Raw genomic sequence first — 14,374 nt, 5'->3', positions numbered from 1 at the left:
ATCCCAGAATCAGTAGAGAGAACACTGCTGCATGACCTAGAAATCCTGGGGACGTCTACATCTCGACATCACCTGGGATGGACATAATTTGCTCCCCCTTCCTCCAGTGAGTCAAGGAAGACTTTCTGGAGGAGACCTCTCAGGAGCCGTTTGGATGAAAGATAAAGGCCTGAGCAGGGCAGACCCAGAATTCTGTAGCCAGCAGGGGAGCTGAGAGGCAGGAGGGGCTGCTGGCACAGAGCATGCCAGGTAGAGAGCCTCTAACCCCTACCCCACAATAGGAAGGGAGGCCCTGGGGCAGGGGATGTCTGCAGCTTGGCTGATGTAGCTCCAGCCCCACCTCAACAAGAAACTGGGGGCTCTGTCCCTTGCCTGGGACCCCTCCTGACCTCGCCCACCTGCTTGAGCAGCTCCAAGTGAGGCTTCCTTCTGAGGCAGGCAAAGACAGCTCTCCCAAGAAGTATTCCCACCACACACAAGCTCAGACACCGAGCAAGGGCCTTCTTTAGCCGGGCTGGCTCCCCCTCATTCCAACAGCTCAATCAAGCCCAGGCTGGTTAGAATCTACTAATCTTCAGGGGCTGTCCACAACACACACCTGGCATGAACCTTATTTCTTTCAGTCCTGACAACAGCCCCTGGGAAGCAGGTGTTAGTATTAGTCACCATTTTACAGATGAGGCAACTGAGGCTTAAAAACGTAACCTACTAGATATCCTCAAGCCACAGGGCTCAGCAGTCCCTGGCACAGCCCAGTACATCTGACTGCTTGGCCCTTTGGTCCCCTCCTTTTCACAAGATGCCCACTTGCCTCAGTCCCCTGGAGATCAAGGATGGGCCAAGTCCAGCCTTGCTCAATAAATCCCACTTAGCACTCGGCAGCCTCATGAGATACAAGTAAATGAAAACTCACAAGTGTGATGAGCAGGAATCTGGGCACGTGTGAAATGTGTGTGGCCATGGCGGGTGGGGCTGGGGAGGGGATACAGTGAGCAGGCCAAGGACCGGGTCCCAGCACCTCAGCAGCTTAAATCCTGCATCCTTTCCAATCTCCTGTTTTCCTTGCTCCATTTTCCTCTCTCTTACATCCGCTTAGCTTACTTCTTCCTACCCACTGTGAAGTTCTGCACCCCGCCTCAATGTGGCGGCTTCCAACCTTGCTTTAGAGAACCCCTTTAGAGCATTCTAAAAATACACAGACTGGGCACCACCCTCGGAGACTGACTCGGGAGTTGGGTAGAGCCTGGGAATTTCTCAAAATGCTCCCCTGGTGGTTCTGATACACAGCTGGGGTTGAAATCTGCCTTACCAACCACACACCTTTCCTCCTGCCTATGTGCTGTGTTTACACACACACACACACACACACACACACACGCCTCCCCAGCTCCACCACAGAAACAGGCAGTACATACCAGCTTTCTGTAACCCGCTCCCCCATGTTCATATCCCTTGCCCCCCAGCCCAGGACATAAGTAACTAGATTCAATGAACTCTACCTGCTACACGGATATTTACGGAGCGTTCCTAAAGCCCCGTGCATCATCCTGGAGGCTGCGCACACAGCCCATGTCAGTGAATGTGGGCTCCCCTCACCCTCCCCTCCACAGCCACACCGTTTGGGCCCGTTGGTGAGGCCAAAAGCTCAGGGGAAAGCTGGTTACATTACGTGGGATGGGGCTCTCCTCGGGATGCATGCCCCTGTAGAAATCTACAATTAATCCCTTAAAATTTACTATAAGGGCTGTGCTCCCCACCAGCCCCCACTCACTCAGGACTCTCACTCACTCACGCCTTCTGCAAGAGGCAGCAGAATCCACCGATCCAGACCTTCTGGGCACTTCTGACTGCAGAGTCCTGGCACAACCTTGCTGATGGTGCCCCACAAAAACACACAGGAACACCAGCAGGCTTCTCTCCTCCAGGTTTCCCTCTGGCCCGCACAGATCCTGCCTTTGACTTATTTCCAGCCTGACGGATAAGCAGGAGAAAGCCTCCTCCCCCCGCTGCAATGACCAGCTGAAGTCTATGGCTGATGGAATCCTCTCATCTCAGGTGCTTCTGGGCCATTCCAAGCATCTTCAGAAGCAGCCCAGGAGTTGGCTTCACTGGACCCCAAGGGACGACCTGAGGGAAATTGGGAGGGTCTGTGCACACAGCCTGACCAGGCAGCACCCAGCTGACATGGGGCAATGGACGCTTGATTTGCTAGGGAGCTCAGGCAGACCACTGGATCTTCCCCGCTTATCAAAGAAGGGCTAAGAATGCTCTCCACTCCTACCCATCAACACCAGGGAGGGGAAGATCTTAATAAGGAAAGGGCACTTAATGAGGCACAGGCATTTCTTGTATGCCGTGAACTTTCGTAACCAAATTAAAAATAAAATAAGCAACTGACTGGCTCAATATTAAAAAAACAACCCAATCAAAAAAATGGGCATAAGACCTAAAGAGACATTTCTCCAAAGAAGACATATAGATGGCCAAGAAGCACATGAAAAGCTGCTCAACATCACTAATTATTAGAGAAATGCAAATCAAAACTACAATGAGGTATCACCTCACACCAGTTAGAATGGGCATCATCAGAAAATCTACAAACAACAAATGCTGGAGAGGGTGTAGAGAAAAGGGAACCCTCTTGCACTGTTGGTGGGAATGTAAACTGACACAGCCACTATGGAGAACAGTATGGAGGTTCCTTAAAAAACTAAAAACAGAATTACCATATGACCCAGCAATCCCACTATTGGGCATATACCCAGAGAAAACCATAATTCAAAAAGACACATGCACCCCAATGTTCACTGCAGCACTATTTACAATAGCCAGGTCACGGAAGCAATGTAAATGCCCATCGACAGACAAATGGATAAAGAAGATGTGGTATATATATATATATATATATATATATATACATACATACACATACATACATACAATGGAATATTACTCAGCCATAAAAAGGAACAAAATTGGGTCATTTGTAGAGATATGGATGGATCTAGAGACCGTCATACAGAGCGAAGTCAGAAAGACAAAAACAAATATCATATATTAACGCATATATGTGGAACCTAGAAAAATGGTACAGACGAGCCAGTTTGCAGGGCAGAAATAGAGACACAGATGTAGAGAACAAACGTATGGACACCAATGGGGGGAAGTGGTGGCAGGGGTGGTGGTGGTGGGAGACTGGGATTCACATGTATACACTAATATGTATAAAATAGATAACTAATAAGGACTTGCTGTATAAAAAAATAAGTAAAATAAAATTTAAAAAAAAAAAAGCAAATGACTGGAGGAGTGGTCTCCTAAGTGGATCAACCCCAGACAATCCATGGGGCTGCCGGAAGAAAACCCTCGGACTTTTAATATTTTTTAACTTAACCTCTTAAATTTTAATTTTTTGGTGTAGTTTTACAATGTACATATTTATAGGCAGTGTATGTGAATAATTCCTAACTAAAGGGAGACATACCGGGGCCAGGGCTCAGGTTCAAATTTTTTACCGACACGGGATATGAAACCCAGAAAAACGTGAAGACCACTAGGCTGAGAAAGTGTGACTCAGCCACCCAGAGGCAGGAGCTCACACTGACCCTGGGAAAGCTGAGGACACCAAACCACAGGGGTGTTTCGGATGCTTTGTTTCAGTGGCTTCGTGCTTGGCTCACCAGACCGTGGGTGATGAAAATGACAAGAACGTGCAAGGACCATGGCTCCTTCACTCAACCAATACTTCTACAATGCCTGGCACGTGCCAAGTGCACTGCTGAGCCCAAACAGGCCCCATCAATCATGCAGCCTATCGGCTACATGGGGACAGAGATGCCATTTCAAACACACGCAGGAATGTCTAATTACAAACTGAAGCTCTTTGAAGGAAATTTCTATAAGAGTTTTAGAACAAAAGAAGACCTAGAGCTGAGGAGGGATGGAGGATGAAGGAGATCGTAAAGATGATTAGATGCGAGGGAAGTAATGGTGGCAGTTCCAGAGTGGAGTAGATTTGAGAGCGTAAACGGTAGTGAGTGAGGCCAGCGCAGTGGGAAAGCGGGGTGAGGAAAAAGAAGAGAGTAAGAGGCAGACCATGCAGGACCCTTGTTGGTCTTATTAAGGCTTTTGGGCTTTATCCTAAGGACAATGGTGTATTTTAAGTACAGGGTGACACGATTACACTTGCATTTTGGTAAGATCATTCTGACAAGTTTGAAGCATGGCTTCAAGGGGGCTTTGTGCAGGGGAAATTGGCTGGATGATATTTTGAACTGACAGGATTTGTGATGGAAAGATCACATGTGTACATGTGGGGAGGATGGAGGAGGTTGCAGAGGCCATGGGTTCCCATTGGACATGCTGAATGTGGGGCGCTCTGGGGACACTCAGGGGGAGACACTAGGCGCGTCCTGAGCTCAGTCAAGAAGTCAGGCCGGAGATGTTAACAGTAAACGTCAGACCCCAGGCACCACAAAGTACCTGCAGCTGTCAGTGAGGAAGAACAAGATTTTGTGGGGAGGGAATACAGAACAAGAGAGAGCTCAGGGCCTGGGCTTGACTGAGTCTGATACTTCATGGCTGCAGAGAGGAGGGCCAAAGAACCGCAGAAACTGAGGAATGGCCACAGTCGTAGGAGAAATACCGGAGAAAGGGGGAGGTAATGGGGAACGTATCTCATGAAGGTCAAGGGTGGGAAAACAGTACTGCTGCTGAGGAGTCATGTAAAAGAAGACAGTGACGGCTGCTGGGATTTGGGGAGCTGTTTAGGAAGCTGAAGAGGCTGAGGTGTGAGAGAAGTGAGGGAAGGGAGAAGGTGGTTAAAGACAACTCAGGAAGTTTGAATGTAAAAGGGGAGAGACGGCCAGTTGCTAGAGTGAGATAGGAGATCAAGGGATGTTTCCTGTCTGCTTTAAGATGGGAGAAACACCCCAAGCTTGAGAAGGATCCAAAGGAGAGTAGCTAGGTGCCCAGGAGGAAAAAGGTAACTGAAAGGCAGGCGCAGGTAAGACCCAAAGGACAGCTGAGCAGGGCACAGGTTTGGTCTAGGAATTTCTTAGGAAACCAGGAAGTTTCCATTTTCTCTGTGAGGGGAAGGTCGTTGGCTGGGAGGGAGGGGGTGGAGGGTTGGTGGGCAGTTTGAGGAGTAGAGTCTGAATTACTCGCTTTAGGTGGTGACCAGGTGTTGCCCAGGAAAAGGGAGAGTCATGTTATTACCCTCAGCAGAAACTACCTACTTAGAATCCAGTGCTGGGGCTATTCCATGATGTTTAGATGCTAGAGCTACACTCAGGTGGAGAAACAACACATTTACTGTTGAATTGCTTGTGGGGAAAAACAACTGGCAAGTTTGAATCTCTAGCTTCTAACCTCCTTCCCCACTGAAACAAATGTTACTTTTTGATATAACGTGTCTGTTGATAATGTAAACTTTTTTTTTTAAGTGAATGCCAACTGTGGTGTTCTAACGGAACAGACCGTAATAACAATGACATCTAACGTTTATCGAGCCCTTACTTTGTGCCAGACTGTGTGGTAGGCACTATTACATTGTCATTTTACAAAGACAAAAAGGGGGGGGGGGCGGTGAGGGTAGAGAGAAGGGGGTGGAGGAACATGCTTGGCGGAGGGCTGCTGGCACAACCAGGAGACTTGGAAGGCATCCATCCGGGCAGGAATTTAGGATAATGATTCCATAATGCCGTGAGAAGGTCTGGGTTGGGAAAGGGCTAAGGAGAGCAGCTTGAGAACATAGGACCCAAGATGAGATGGTTTCAAAGCAGGAGGAATCACTACTGACCCTCGGTGGAGAGATTTCACAAAGCTGCAAATGGCATTCCCGCATTCCTCCAAATCAAACCACAAAACATTTGAGTGTGAAGGAACGAACCTTAATATTCATCTTTTAATGTCTTTTAAACATTAACAAGTAATGAAATCAATTTATGGGTCAATGCCAGCATTTTTTTTTAATGAATATAAAAGTGTTTTATTCACAGTAAGGGAGCGTGTTGTCAGGTTTTCAGATAACCTGTGTATGCATCAATATATACACACTGGGTAGTGGTGTAAAACATATTTCTTAGTATAGGAACAAAAAGTTTGAAAGTCACTGATCTCACTCAACACTCCCATTTTAGAGTGGAGAAAACAGAGGCCCAAAGAGGCCAAACAACTGTCCAAGCTAGTTAATAGCAAGGCTGAGAAGAGCACCCAAGTCTCTAATAGTTCTCTGTTAATTTCCTCACCAAACCGGAATCTCCAAACGCAAATCCCTCTGGGAAAGACAGCCCAGACTTTAATCCACATTAGAGTAAGTGATAGTGGGGTAAGTAAACTCATCTTCTAGATTTGCCACCTGGAGCAAGTTTTGGTAAAAGAAGGCAACAGATGTGTGCACCAGGGCATCTGTGAAGCTGAAACAAAATAAATTTGAGTGAAAACACGGGGGTTTCAGGGTGTGGCCCAGGAGGCACTCGATGGGGCCCAGTGCCAGTGAACAAAGACATCTTATCTTGTTTTACAGGCTTCGTGTTAACAAATGTCATCAGGACAACTGGTTCTATGCAGGGAGGCTGCTTCCATGTCTGGGAAGGGGGCCCAGGCCAACGGGGGCTTTGTTCATCTAGCTTCAACCCATTTTATTAAATGAGAAGTTCGGAATAACAGATGCCTTCACAAGTCTCCATCCCTGCCAGACTCCATCTCTTTAATGAAAACATCATTGTTGGGTATTTATCATTTGTCATATAATTATATTTCAAAGTAATATAAGATTCAGACTCAGGTCACTATTTCTCTCCTTTGCTTGTGGGAGGAAGGCAGTGGTGATGGGGGACTGGGGGAGGGTACTTCCTAGGAGACTAGAGCACTAGCTAGAATAGGGGGTGGATAGGTCAAAACGTGTGTGTTGCAGGGGAGGGCATGGTAGCGAACATCTGTAAGGGAATAGCCCCTCTGGACAACAGAGTAATGAGCCTCCTCTTCACCAAGTCATAATTCAGGCTCAACAACGGGGCCAAGCTCATTCGACCAGGGCTCATGACCACTCAGCAACAAGCTCTCTGCTCCTTTCCTAAGTGATACACCAGAGTAGAGGGGCAGGCACCGTGGTAACGAGACATCTGATGAGCATCCTACACAATCTCCATAAAAGATCCCCAACAGCCCTGAGGTTTATTTCAATGTGGTAAAATTAATATAAAATGAAGCTCTGGATGACCAGCCCCCAAAGCTCAATCAAGGTGCCTGTATTACCTTGAGAGGCTGGTGGTGCAGCAACGGCCCAGAGAGGGAACTGGGTCTGCAGTTTGCTGTCCTTAAAGTACAGGCCACAGTTACGGGGACTGGGATTCACCCTCTTGGATTTATCGCCTCCTCCCGTGGCCTGGCCAATTTTCTATCCATTCCTTCCGCTCATTAGGTCAGGCACAAGAGGCTAGAGAGGTAGAAAGAAGGGCTCTGGAACTCAAAGCCACTTTGCTGCTAGTACGTTCCCCAGGCAACATGCCTGGTGGAAGAGCAGCAGGCCCAAACTAGAGATTCTAGGATTATCTGTGCTTTTCAGTGATCTGTGCTCTGAAGTTCTGATGTCAGCCACCAGGTACACAGCTGCTGCACCTTCCAGGCCTCAAAGCTCCAACCGTTGCAGTTCAAAGCTCCTTTTCTCTAGCTCTGCGAAGACATCTAAAACTTAAGGGTAACCATTTAACTACAAGGTATGCAAAAACCTTTTGAAATATCCTGAATATGCAAGATGAAGAATTTCGGTTGGTTACACAGAATAACTTCTGGATAGAAGGGATGCTCAATTTTACACCAGCAACAAGTACGATTTCTCTTCTTATGGATGTTCATGGATTGAGGCTGATTTCCACCAGACATCAACTAGATAAAAGGCACATGTAAAAGGACTTGGAAAGACCCCTAAGGCACCACCCAGAAGAAAGGCTTCTTACACGCTTAATAAAATATTTAATAATCAAAAAAATTAAAAAACTGAGACCCCAAGGTCCTTCCCCACAATCTATTAAACTAGGGATTACTAAACTTTTTCTGTAAGGGGCCAGACAGTAAACCTTACCTAAAGGTAAAACTGACAATACTACATAGGCACTTTTATAATGAAAGAAAACAAATTTCCACAATTCTTTTATTGATAAAATTCAAAACATATAATGAGCACAATTTTTTTCCTAATAAAGGTCCAAGGAGACAAGTATAATTCTTTGCAGGGGGGAAAGGGAGACAACATTTCACTTAACTGGGATTCAGTGTTCCACATCATCAAACTGATTGCAATGTTTACATGTACAAATTATTCTTAGCTTGTGATACAAACACAGGCAGTTCACCCAAAATTTGGCAATGCCTGTGCTAAACCAATGTCCAGGGGTGGAGCCAGGAATCTGCATTCTGCATGCACCCGGATGATTCTGGTGATGGGCCACGTTTGGGACCCAACAGACTATACAATTTTCCAAGTCCTTACTGTCTAACTAAGGACCTCCGGTTTTACAGTGGGAGCAGAACCCAACTCTGCTGCTTACCAGCTGTCTGACCTACTCTCCCAGCCTGGATGATTCACCCTCACAGCAGAGGATGTCACCCTGCTTGGCCTATCCTTAAGGAGTTGTTGGAGGATTAAGTGAGATGATCCATGAAGTGTTATTAGTAAATTAGATCCTGGAAACCAAGGACATGCCAATTCTATTCAGCTTTTTGTCTGATAATAAAAGTGGGAAATGCATTACATGCACGATCCCACACACACCACTGCCTGAGTGGCTCCTGCTTATCTTCTCATTCCTCAAAATGTGTCCCCCAACACCTAAAAGGCCAGATTCTAACCAGATGTGATGTGCTAACCCAAACTAGGGAAGTGTATGTATGGCCTCCTCCTTAAAACCGACAAGCCAGAGAGCCTCTGATCCTGACCACCCACCTCAGTATCTTCAACCAGGAGGCTGTCCAGTCTTCTAACTCTCTCATAAGGTGGCAATATTTCAAAGCCAAGGAAGAAGCAGCTCTTCCCCACAGTCTCTTACAAGTAAGGGTACTTCAGGGGAGGCAGTATAGAGGTTGAGTATGCAGATTGGCTGTGATAACATCTTTATGCCTCGATTTCCTGTGTTAATATAAGGATTATAATAGTACCTGCCTCCTAGTGCTGCTGTGGGGACTAAATTAACTGATATGTGTAATCCACTTAAAACTGTACCAGGCATCAGCTATTATTATTGTTGTTCTCTAAACCCTAGAGACGCCTAAAGTTGTGCTGCATCACACCCCCCCTATCTCTCTGAGAATAACACTATCACATACTGAGCACCTGAGGGCCAGATCAAGCCAGTTTTGTCACTGACTCATTAAATAGGATTATTCCCATTTTACAGGTGAGGAAACCAAGGATCAAAGAGGTAGGTAGGTTAAGTTAACCGGCTTGAGATCACAGGGGCAGGTTAACTTATCTTACCTCTGTGACACGAGGAATTTACACTTAGGCCTGCGTGGTTCTACTACCCAGCTCCCCCGTGAAGCCCTCAGGCTCAAAACTACCATCAGCAGCAGCAATCCAGTACCAAAACATAACTGACCATGTCCATACAGAACTCATGCTCAATTTTCTGCCTCTGGATCCCTGGTAGGCTTGCATAAACTGGAGTTAATATCAGGCTACTTGAACCCAATTAGGCAGTAAGTCAGTCTGGAAAACATGATGTGACGTATTCCAAAGGTCAAAGTTAAACCTGGCTTCCTGGGCAGCCTTGGCCGGGCACTGCCATGAAAGCTAGTCTCCATGCAGACGTCTACCAGAGTTTAACCAGTGAGGTGCTTAACCAGCATGGATATCAGCTTTTAAAAAGTCTCAGAGAGATGCCGGCGACGCGATGCCTTGCCTGGTTCACAGTCAACAGCCAGAGAAAGGCAGTTAGAAAAAATAAGACATCATTTACTTTTTAAAAAGCAACCCTTATTCCCTAATCTTTTCGGTTTAGGGTTACCTTTACTACTGTAGCTGCCTTCCCCTGGGCAAAAATAAAAGGGGGAGGGGCAGAGGAAAAGCAAGGGGGCCTCCCCTAGCAGCCAGCAGGGCGCTGCAACACCCACCTGAAACACCGAGCGCGACCTACCTTCCCGGAGAGCCCAGCCCCGGAGGGCGTTTCCCCAACGCATCAACTCGTCCCTCCCGGCTAAGCGGCTGCTGTCCTCGGCTTCAGTCAGGGCCGCTAGAGTCGCGTGCGCCCCCCCCCCCCCAAAAAAAACCTCATGTTTAATTTCTCCCCCCACCCTCCTATCAGTTCCGCATAAAGAGCAAACACCAGGGCGATCCGTTCGTCTTTAGGGCCACATTGAACTACGTCTAAAACGCCTGCAGGAGGAAGGACGAAATACTGGCGAGAAGAGGGGCGGGGGAGGCAGGGAGCGCGCTGGGGGTGGGGGGAGCACTCGCCAGGAGGATCGTCGCCCTCCCGGAGCAACGGCCGCCGCAACGCTCCAGCAGAGCCTCAGGCCGTTGGCAAGGGGCGGGGACCCCCATCGGGGCCCAGAGCACAACTGGGGGTCCCCGGAGCCCGCTCCCCTTGCTGCCTCCACGTCCGGGGCCGTCGGGGCGATGGCGCAAGTCTGCGCCCCCCCCCCACCCAGGGACAACAGCCACGGTGACAAAATGGCAGCCCGGCGCCCGGCAGTCGTGCCACAGGCGAGCAGGGCCCCGGCGGCCGCCCCTGCCCCCCAGTAACGCCTCGGCGCCCTTCGGGCTCGGCCTCCGGCGGGCCTGGCCGTTACAAAAACAATAATAATAAATAAAACACCTCGAGCTCCAAACCAGCTCGGGAAGCCAAAAGGCCCGCCCGGAGGCCACCCCGGCGCGCCCGCACCCCGACCCGCGCGCGCGAGGCCCGGCCGCCGGGTCGCCCGGCCGCCGGCCCGCGCCCCGCGCCGCATGGAGCCCGGCGCCCGCATTAGGAGCCCCGCGCTCGGCGCCGGCCGCGCCATGGGGGAGGGGAGGGGCGGGCCGCGCGAGACCCGGGAAACATGGCTGCTTGTCCTATTTCGGCGTCGCGGCGTGGCCACCAGCCCCCGGATCAGAGTTGGGAGAGGCTCCGAAGGTGGGTGTGTGGGGGCCCTGGGGGGAGCACGGCAGGGAGGGGTGCAGGGGGCGCTCTCCGGGAGCTATTTGTCTTAAGAACGTTTAAAAAACCGAGTTTCTCCTCCCTCACCCCTTTTGTCCCTCATTAGCTAGCTTTCTCCCCCTCCTCCGCAAACGGACAGAAAGTGCCCCCTCCACCCCCACCCGCGCCCCACCCCGCCTCAAGGTAGGGGGCAGGCGTGTGGGCCGGGAGACTCGAAGGCGAGGGGGCGTAAGCGTGAGAAATCGCTCCCAGTTCGGCGCGGTGCGCTCCCCTCCCCCAGCACACACTCGGGAAGTTTAAAGAGCCGGTTCGACCCGCTTTCGATCTCGCTCCCAGTTGGCCAGCAGCGGCGATAGGGTTGGCCGGGCGAACCGTGCCTCCTCACCCTCCCGCCGCGACCCCGGCCCCCTACTTGGCGCCCTTCCCCCTCCGCACGGGGGGCTTCCGGAAAGTACGCGGGAAGCCCGCGGCTCCGGCCCCCTCCCCCAACACCACACCCAGCCCCCCAATCCTCTGGCTCGGGGTCCAAGCTGGGATGAAACCGGCCAGAGAAAGGCAAACCGCCGGCAAATTGTTCGCGGAAACTCCAGCGTCCTCCGGCGGGCAACCCCTCCCCTCCCTCCGCCACCCCCTCCCCGCCCTGCGCGCCATAAGGCATTGCACGTCTACAGTCCACAGCTGCGTTATGATGGGGGGGGGGGCACAAAAAGGATCTTGTTTTCAAAAGTCTCACTCAGGTTTGGGGGAGGAAGTAGAGAAAAGAGGAAGCAAGGCCTGCCTGCGCCAGGGATTCGGGTTTTAACGGGCTGGAGGGGCGACAGGTCAGCGCATAGTGCTACCCCAAACTCCCAACTCTGTGGAACCCTGGCCACCGGGGCTGGGGTGAGGGGTCCTCCCGCCCGCGCTCCGCTGGTCCCCGGAGGGGCCACGAGAGGAGTCAGCCAGCGTCTCCGCCCCAGACCCGGGGTCTCCTCCGCTGAGCCTCCAACTCACATAAAACAGTGTTTGAAAGCGAGAGGGAGACAAATAAAAACGGGCGTTCGAGTAACCCACCCTCACCTTTCCCCTCCTCGGGGGTAGGCTTTTGCCCGAGCCTCCCAGTTCCCTTCGGTGTAAGTTTCCTCCGGCCGTACTCCCGCTACTGCCCAATCAATAACGGCGAGGGGAAGGCAAACTCCCATCCCGGAGCTGCGTGTCTGCTAAGCCCGCATAAATCTGGACCCAGCCAATAACCACCACAGGCACCAGCTCTGGGCAGCTCGCGTCCTGACAAAGTTTCCCGGGCCCATTTATTAACTGGGCGCCGAATGGCTGCCAAGGAGCCCACCCTAGAGAAAGACGGGCCGGGGGTCGGGGCCGGGGGTCGCCAGGGCTCAAAGGCTAGCATCTTAGGGAGGCCGGAAGGAGCAGGGGCGAGGGGGGACCGGGACGTAGCCTTTGGGTAACTTGCAGTAGCGATCGCGCGAGGTGGGAAGGCGCGGGGATTATCTGTGCCTTTGCACGTTCGAAAATCCCTCCCCCCGTCTTCCAATTTATCCTCCCTTCGGAAGGAAAGGAAGAAACATCAGCATCTGGCCCGAAGGTGGGGTGGAAAGAGTGAGGGAGAAAGAGGAGGAGAGGAAGGGAGGCAGAGAAAGGGAGGGAGGGAGAGAAAGGGCGCGTTCACGAACACTACAAAGTTACAAATATGGCTCCCCCGTCTCTCGCCTCATCACTGCAAAGAAATGAAGACGCACTTTAAACTCGAGCCATTCCCAACTCCACTGCAGCCCCCTCCCCACGCGCTCTCCCCAGGGGCCTCGGCCCACATTTATCAGAAACTAAACCGGACTCGCGAAGCCCAAAACTTATTGTGTGTGTGCGAGCGAGCGAGCGAGCGAGAGAGAAAGGGAGGGGGAAGGCGCGGGAGGGGGGGCGGAAGGGGGGATTCATTTATAAAATATAAAACCCCCTTTTTTTGTTGTTAAATCCAGGAGGCAGCCCCTCTCCTCCTCCTCTCTTGTTAATCTTTCCCTCAGACGGAGTCACGGGAGCAGCGAGCTCAGAGGGTTATTTTGCCTCATTCTCTCCGACCCAAACGCGTGCGCCCGCTAGCCCCCGATGGGTGCACACTCTCGCACCCACACTCGCACACGCGGGAGCACACGCACAGGTAGTCACACACCAAGGGCAGCGGCGGCGGCAGCCGGAACATGCTCGGATGGCACTGCAACCCCCCAACCTTGCAATTCATTTGCAGTCCGACCCCCAAACCTACATCTCCCGGGCGCCCCCCTCAAAAAAAAGTGCCTCCCCCCAACGCACACACACACACACACACACACAAAGTAGGAGAATGGACCGACAGAGATATTTTTGGCAAATGCTCACATCAGAGGGCGTCCTGTTCCGCAGCTCTAAATGAATCCGTTTGTCCATGTCCATCTCTCGCGCTCTCTCTCTGCAGAGGCTCCCGCGCCGGCGGAATTCAATCAATAAACCCCGAACCCACGGCCGCGCGTTTTAGGACTTTGAAGGCTCAACCAGCTCCGCTCGGTTCTCGAGCCCCCAGCACCCGCGGCGCACACTAACCTGATCACCGTGGAGGCGGGATTGGCAGCCCGGAAGAGTGGCAGCAGCCTTAGCCAATCGCCGCCGAGGGTCTCCGGGCAACAGCGAATGGTGGCGGAGGCGGGGGGGAAGGGACCAATGGGCGGGCTGCGCAGCCGGCCAGGGAGGCTCAGCCATTTGGTTGTGGTGCCGGAGACGGACCCCTTTAGATTTCGGGGCGGCTGAGGAGCGCGGCGGCAGCTCGGCGGCTGAGCGAGGGGGGTGGGCGGAATGTAGGGGGAAGGGAAGGCGACTGTGCCTGGAGGGCCGAGCCGCCCGGCCTCGCCAGCCCGCCGCCGCCTCAGCGTTTGGCCGGGGGCGGGGCCGCAGGTGCGTTATACGAAAGGGAGGGGCGCGGCCGGAGGGGCCGGGGGTCGGGGTCCTCGCCGGGCCATGGGCTTCGTGGGGTTGCCCCGGGCCTGACCGCGCCGCACGACCGGGTTGTGGAAAGAGGCAGACGGCGAGAGGTCTGGGGGCCGCGGACTGCCGGGCGGGCGGGTGGATGAAAGGCCTGGAAAGAGGGGAGGGGTCAAGGGTGCGGTGGGGGGAGGGGCTGGTCATTTTCTGGGTCCAGCGGGCAGAGCTAGTGGAGCGTGGCTGCTGCCCCCCATCTCCTTTGCGGGTTCCCACCCCCGGGCTGCGGCTCACAG

The 14,374-nt window shown here is 52.1% G+C and overlaps 1 protein-coding gene across 1 annotated transcript in view; it reads right to left on the bottom strand.

Annotated features, from left to right (window-relative positions):
* ANP32A (acidic nuclear phosphoprotein 32 family member A) overlaps positions 1–13,718 on the bottom strand; it is a 39,230-nt gene extending 25,512 nt beyond the window's left edge. The window contains exon 1 of the mRNA XM_036843443.1: positions 13,506–13,718. Within this exon, the coding sequence (XP_036699338.1) occupies positions 13,506–13,559 (54 nt within the window). The 5' untranslated portion in view covers positions 13,560–13,718. The remainder of the gene's footprint in view (positions 1–13,505) is intronic.
* Between the last annotated feature and the right edge of the window lie 656 nt (positions 13,719–14,374).

This window comes from Balaenoptera musculus, chromosome 2, assembly GCF_009873245.2.
Source record: "Balaenoptera musculus isolate JJ_BM4_2016_0621 chromosome 2, mBalMus1.pri.v3, whole genome shotgun sequence".
NCBI lineage: Eukaryota > Metazoa > Chordata > Mammalia > Artiodactyla > Balaenopteridae > Balaenoptera > Balaenoptera musculus.
This window is presented reverse-complemented; position numbering and strand designations above follow the sequence as displayed.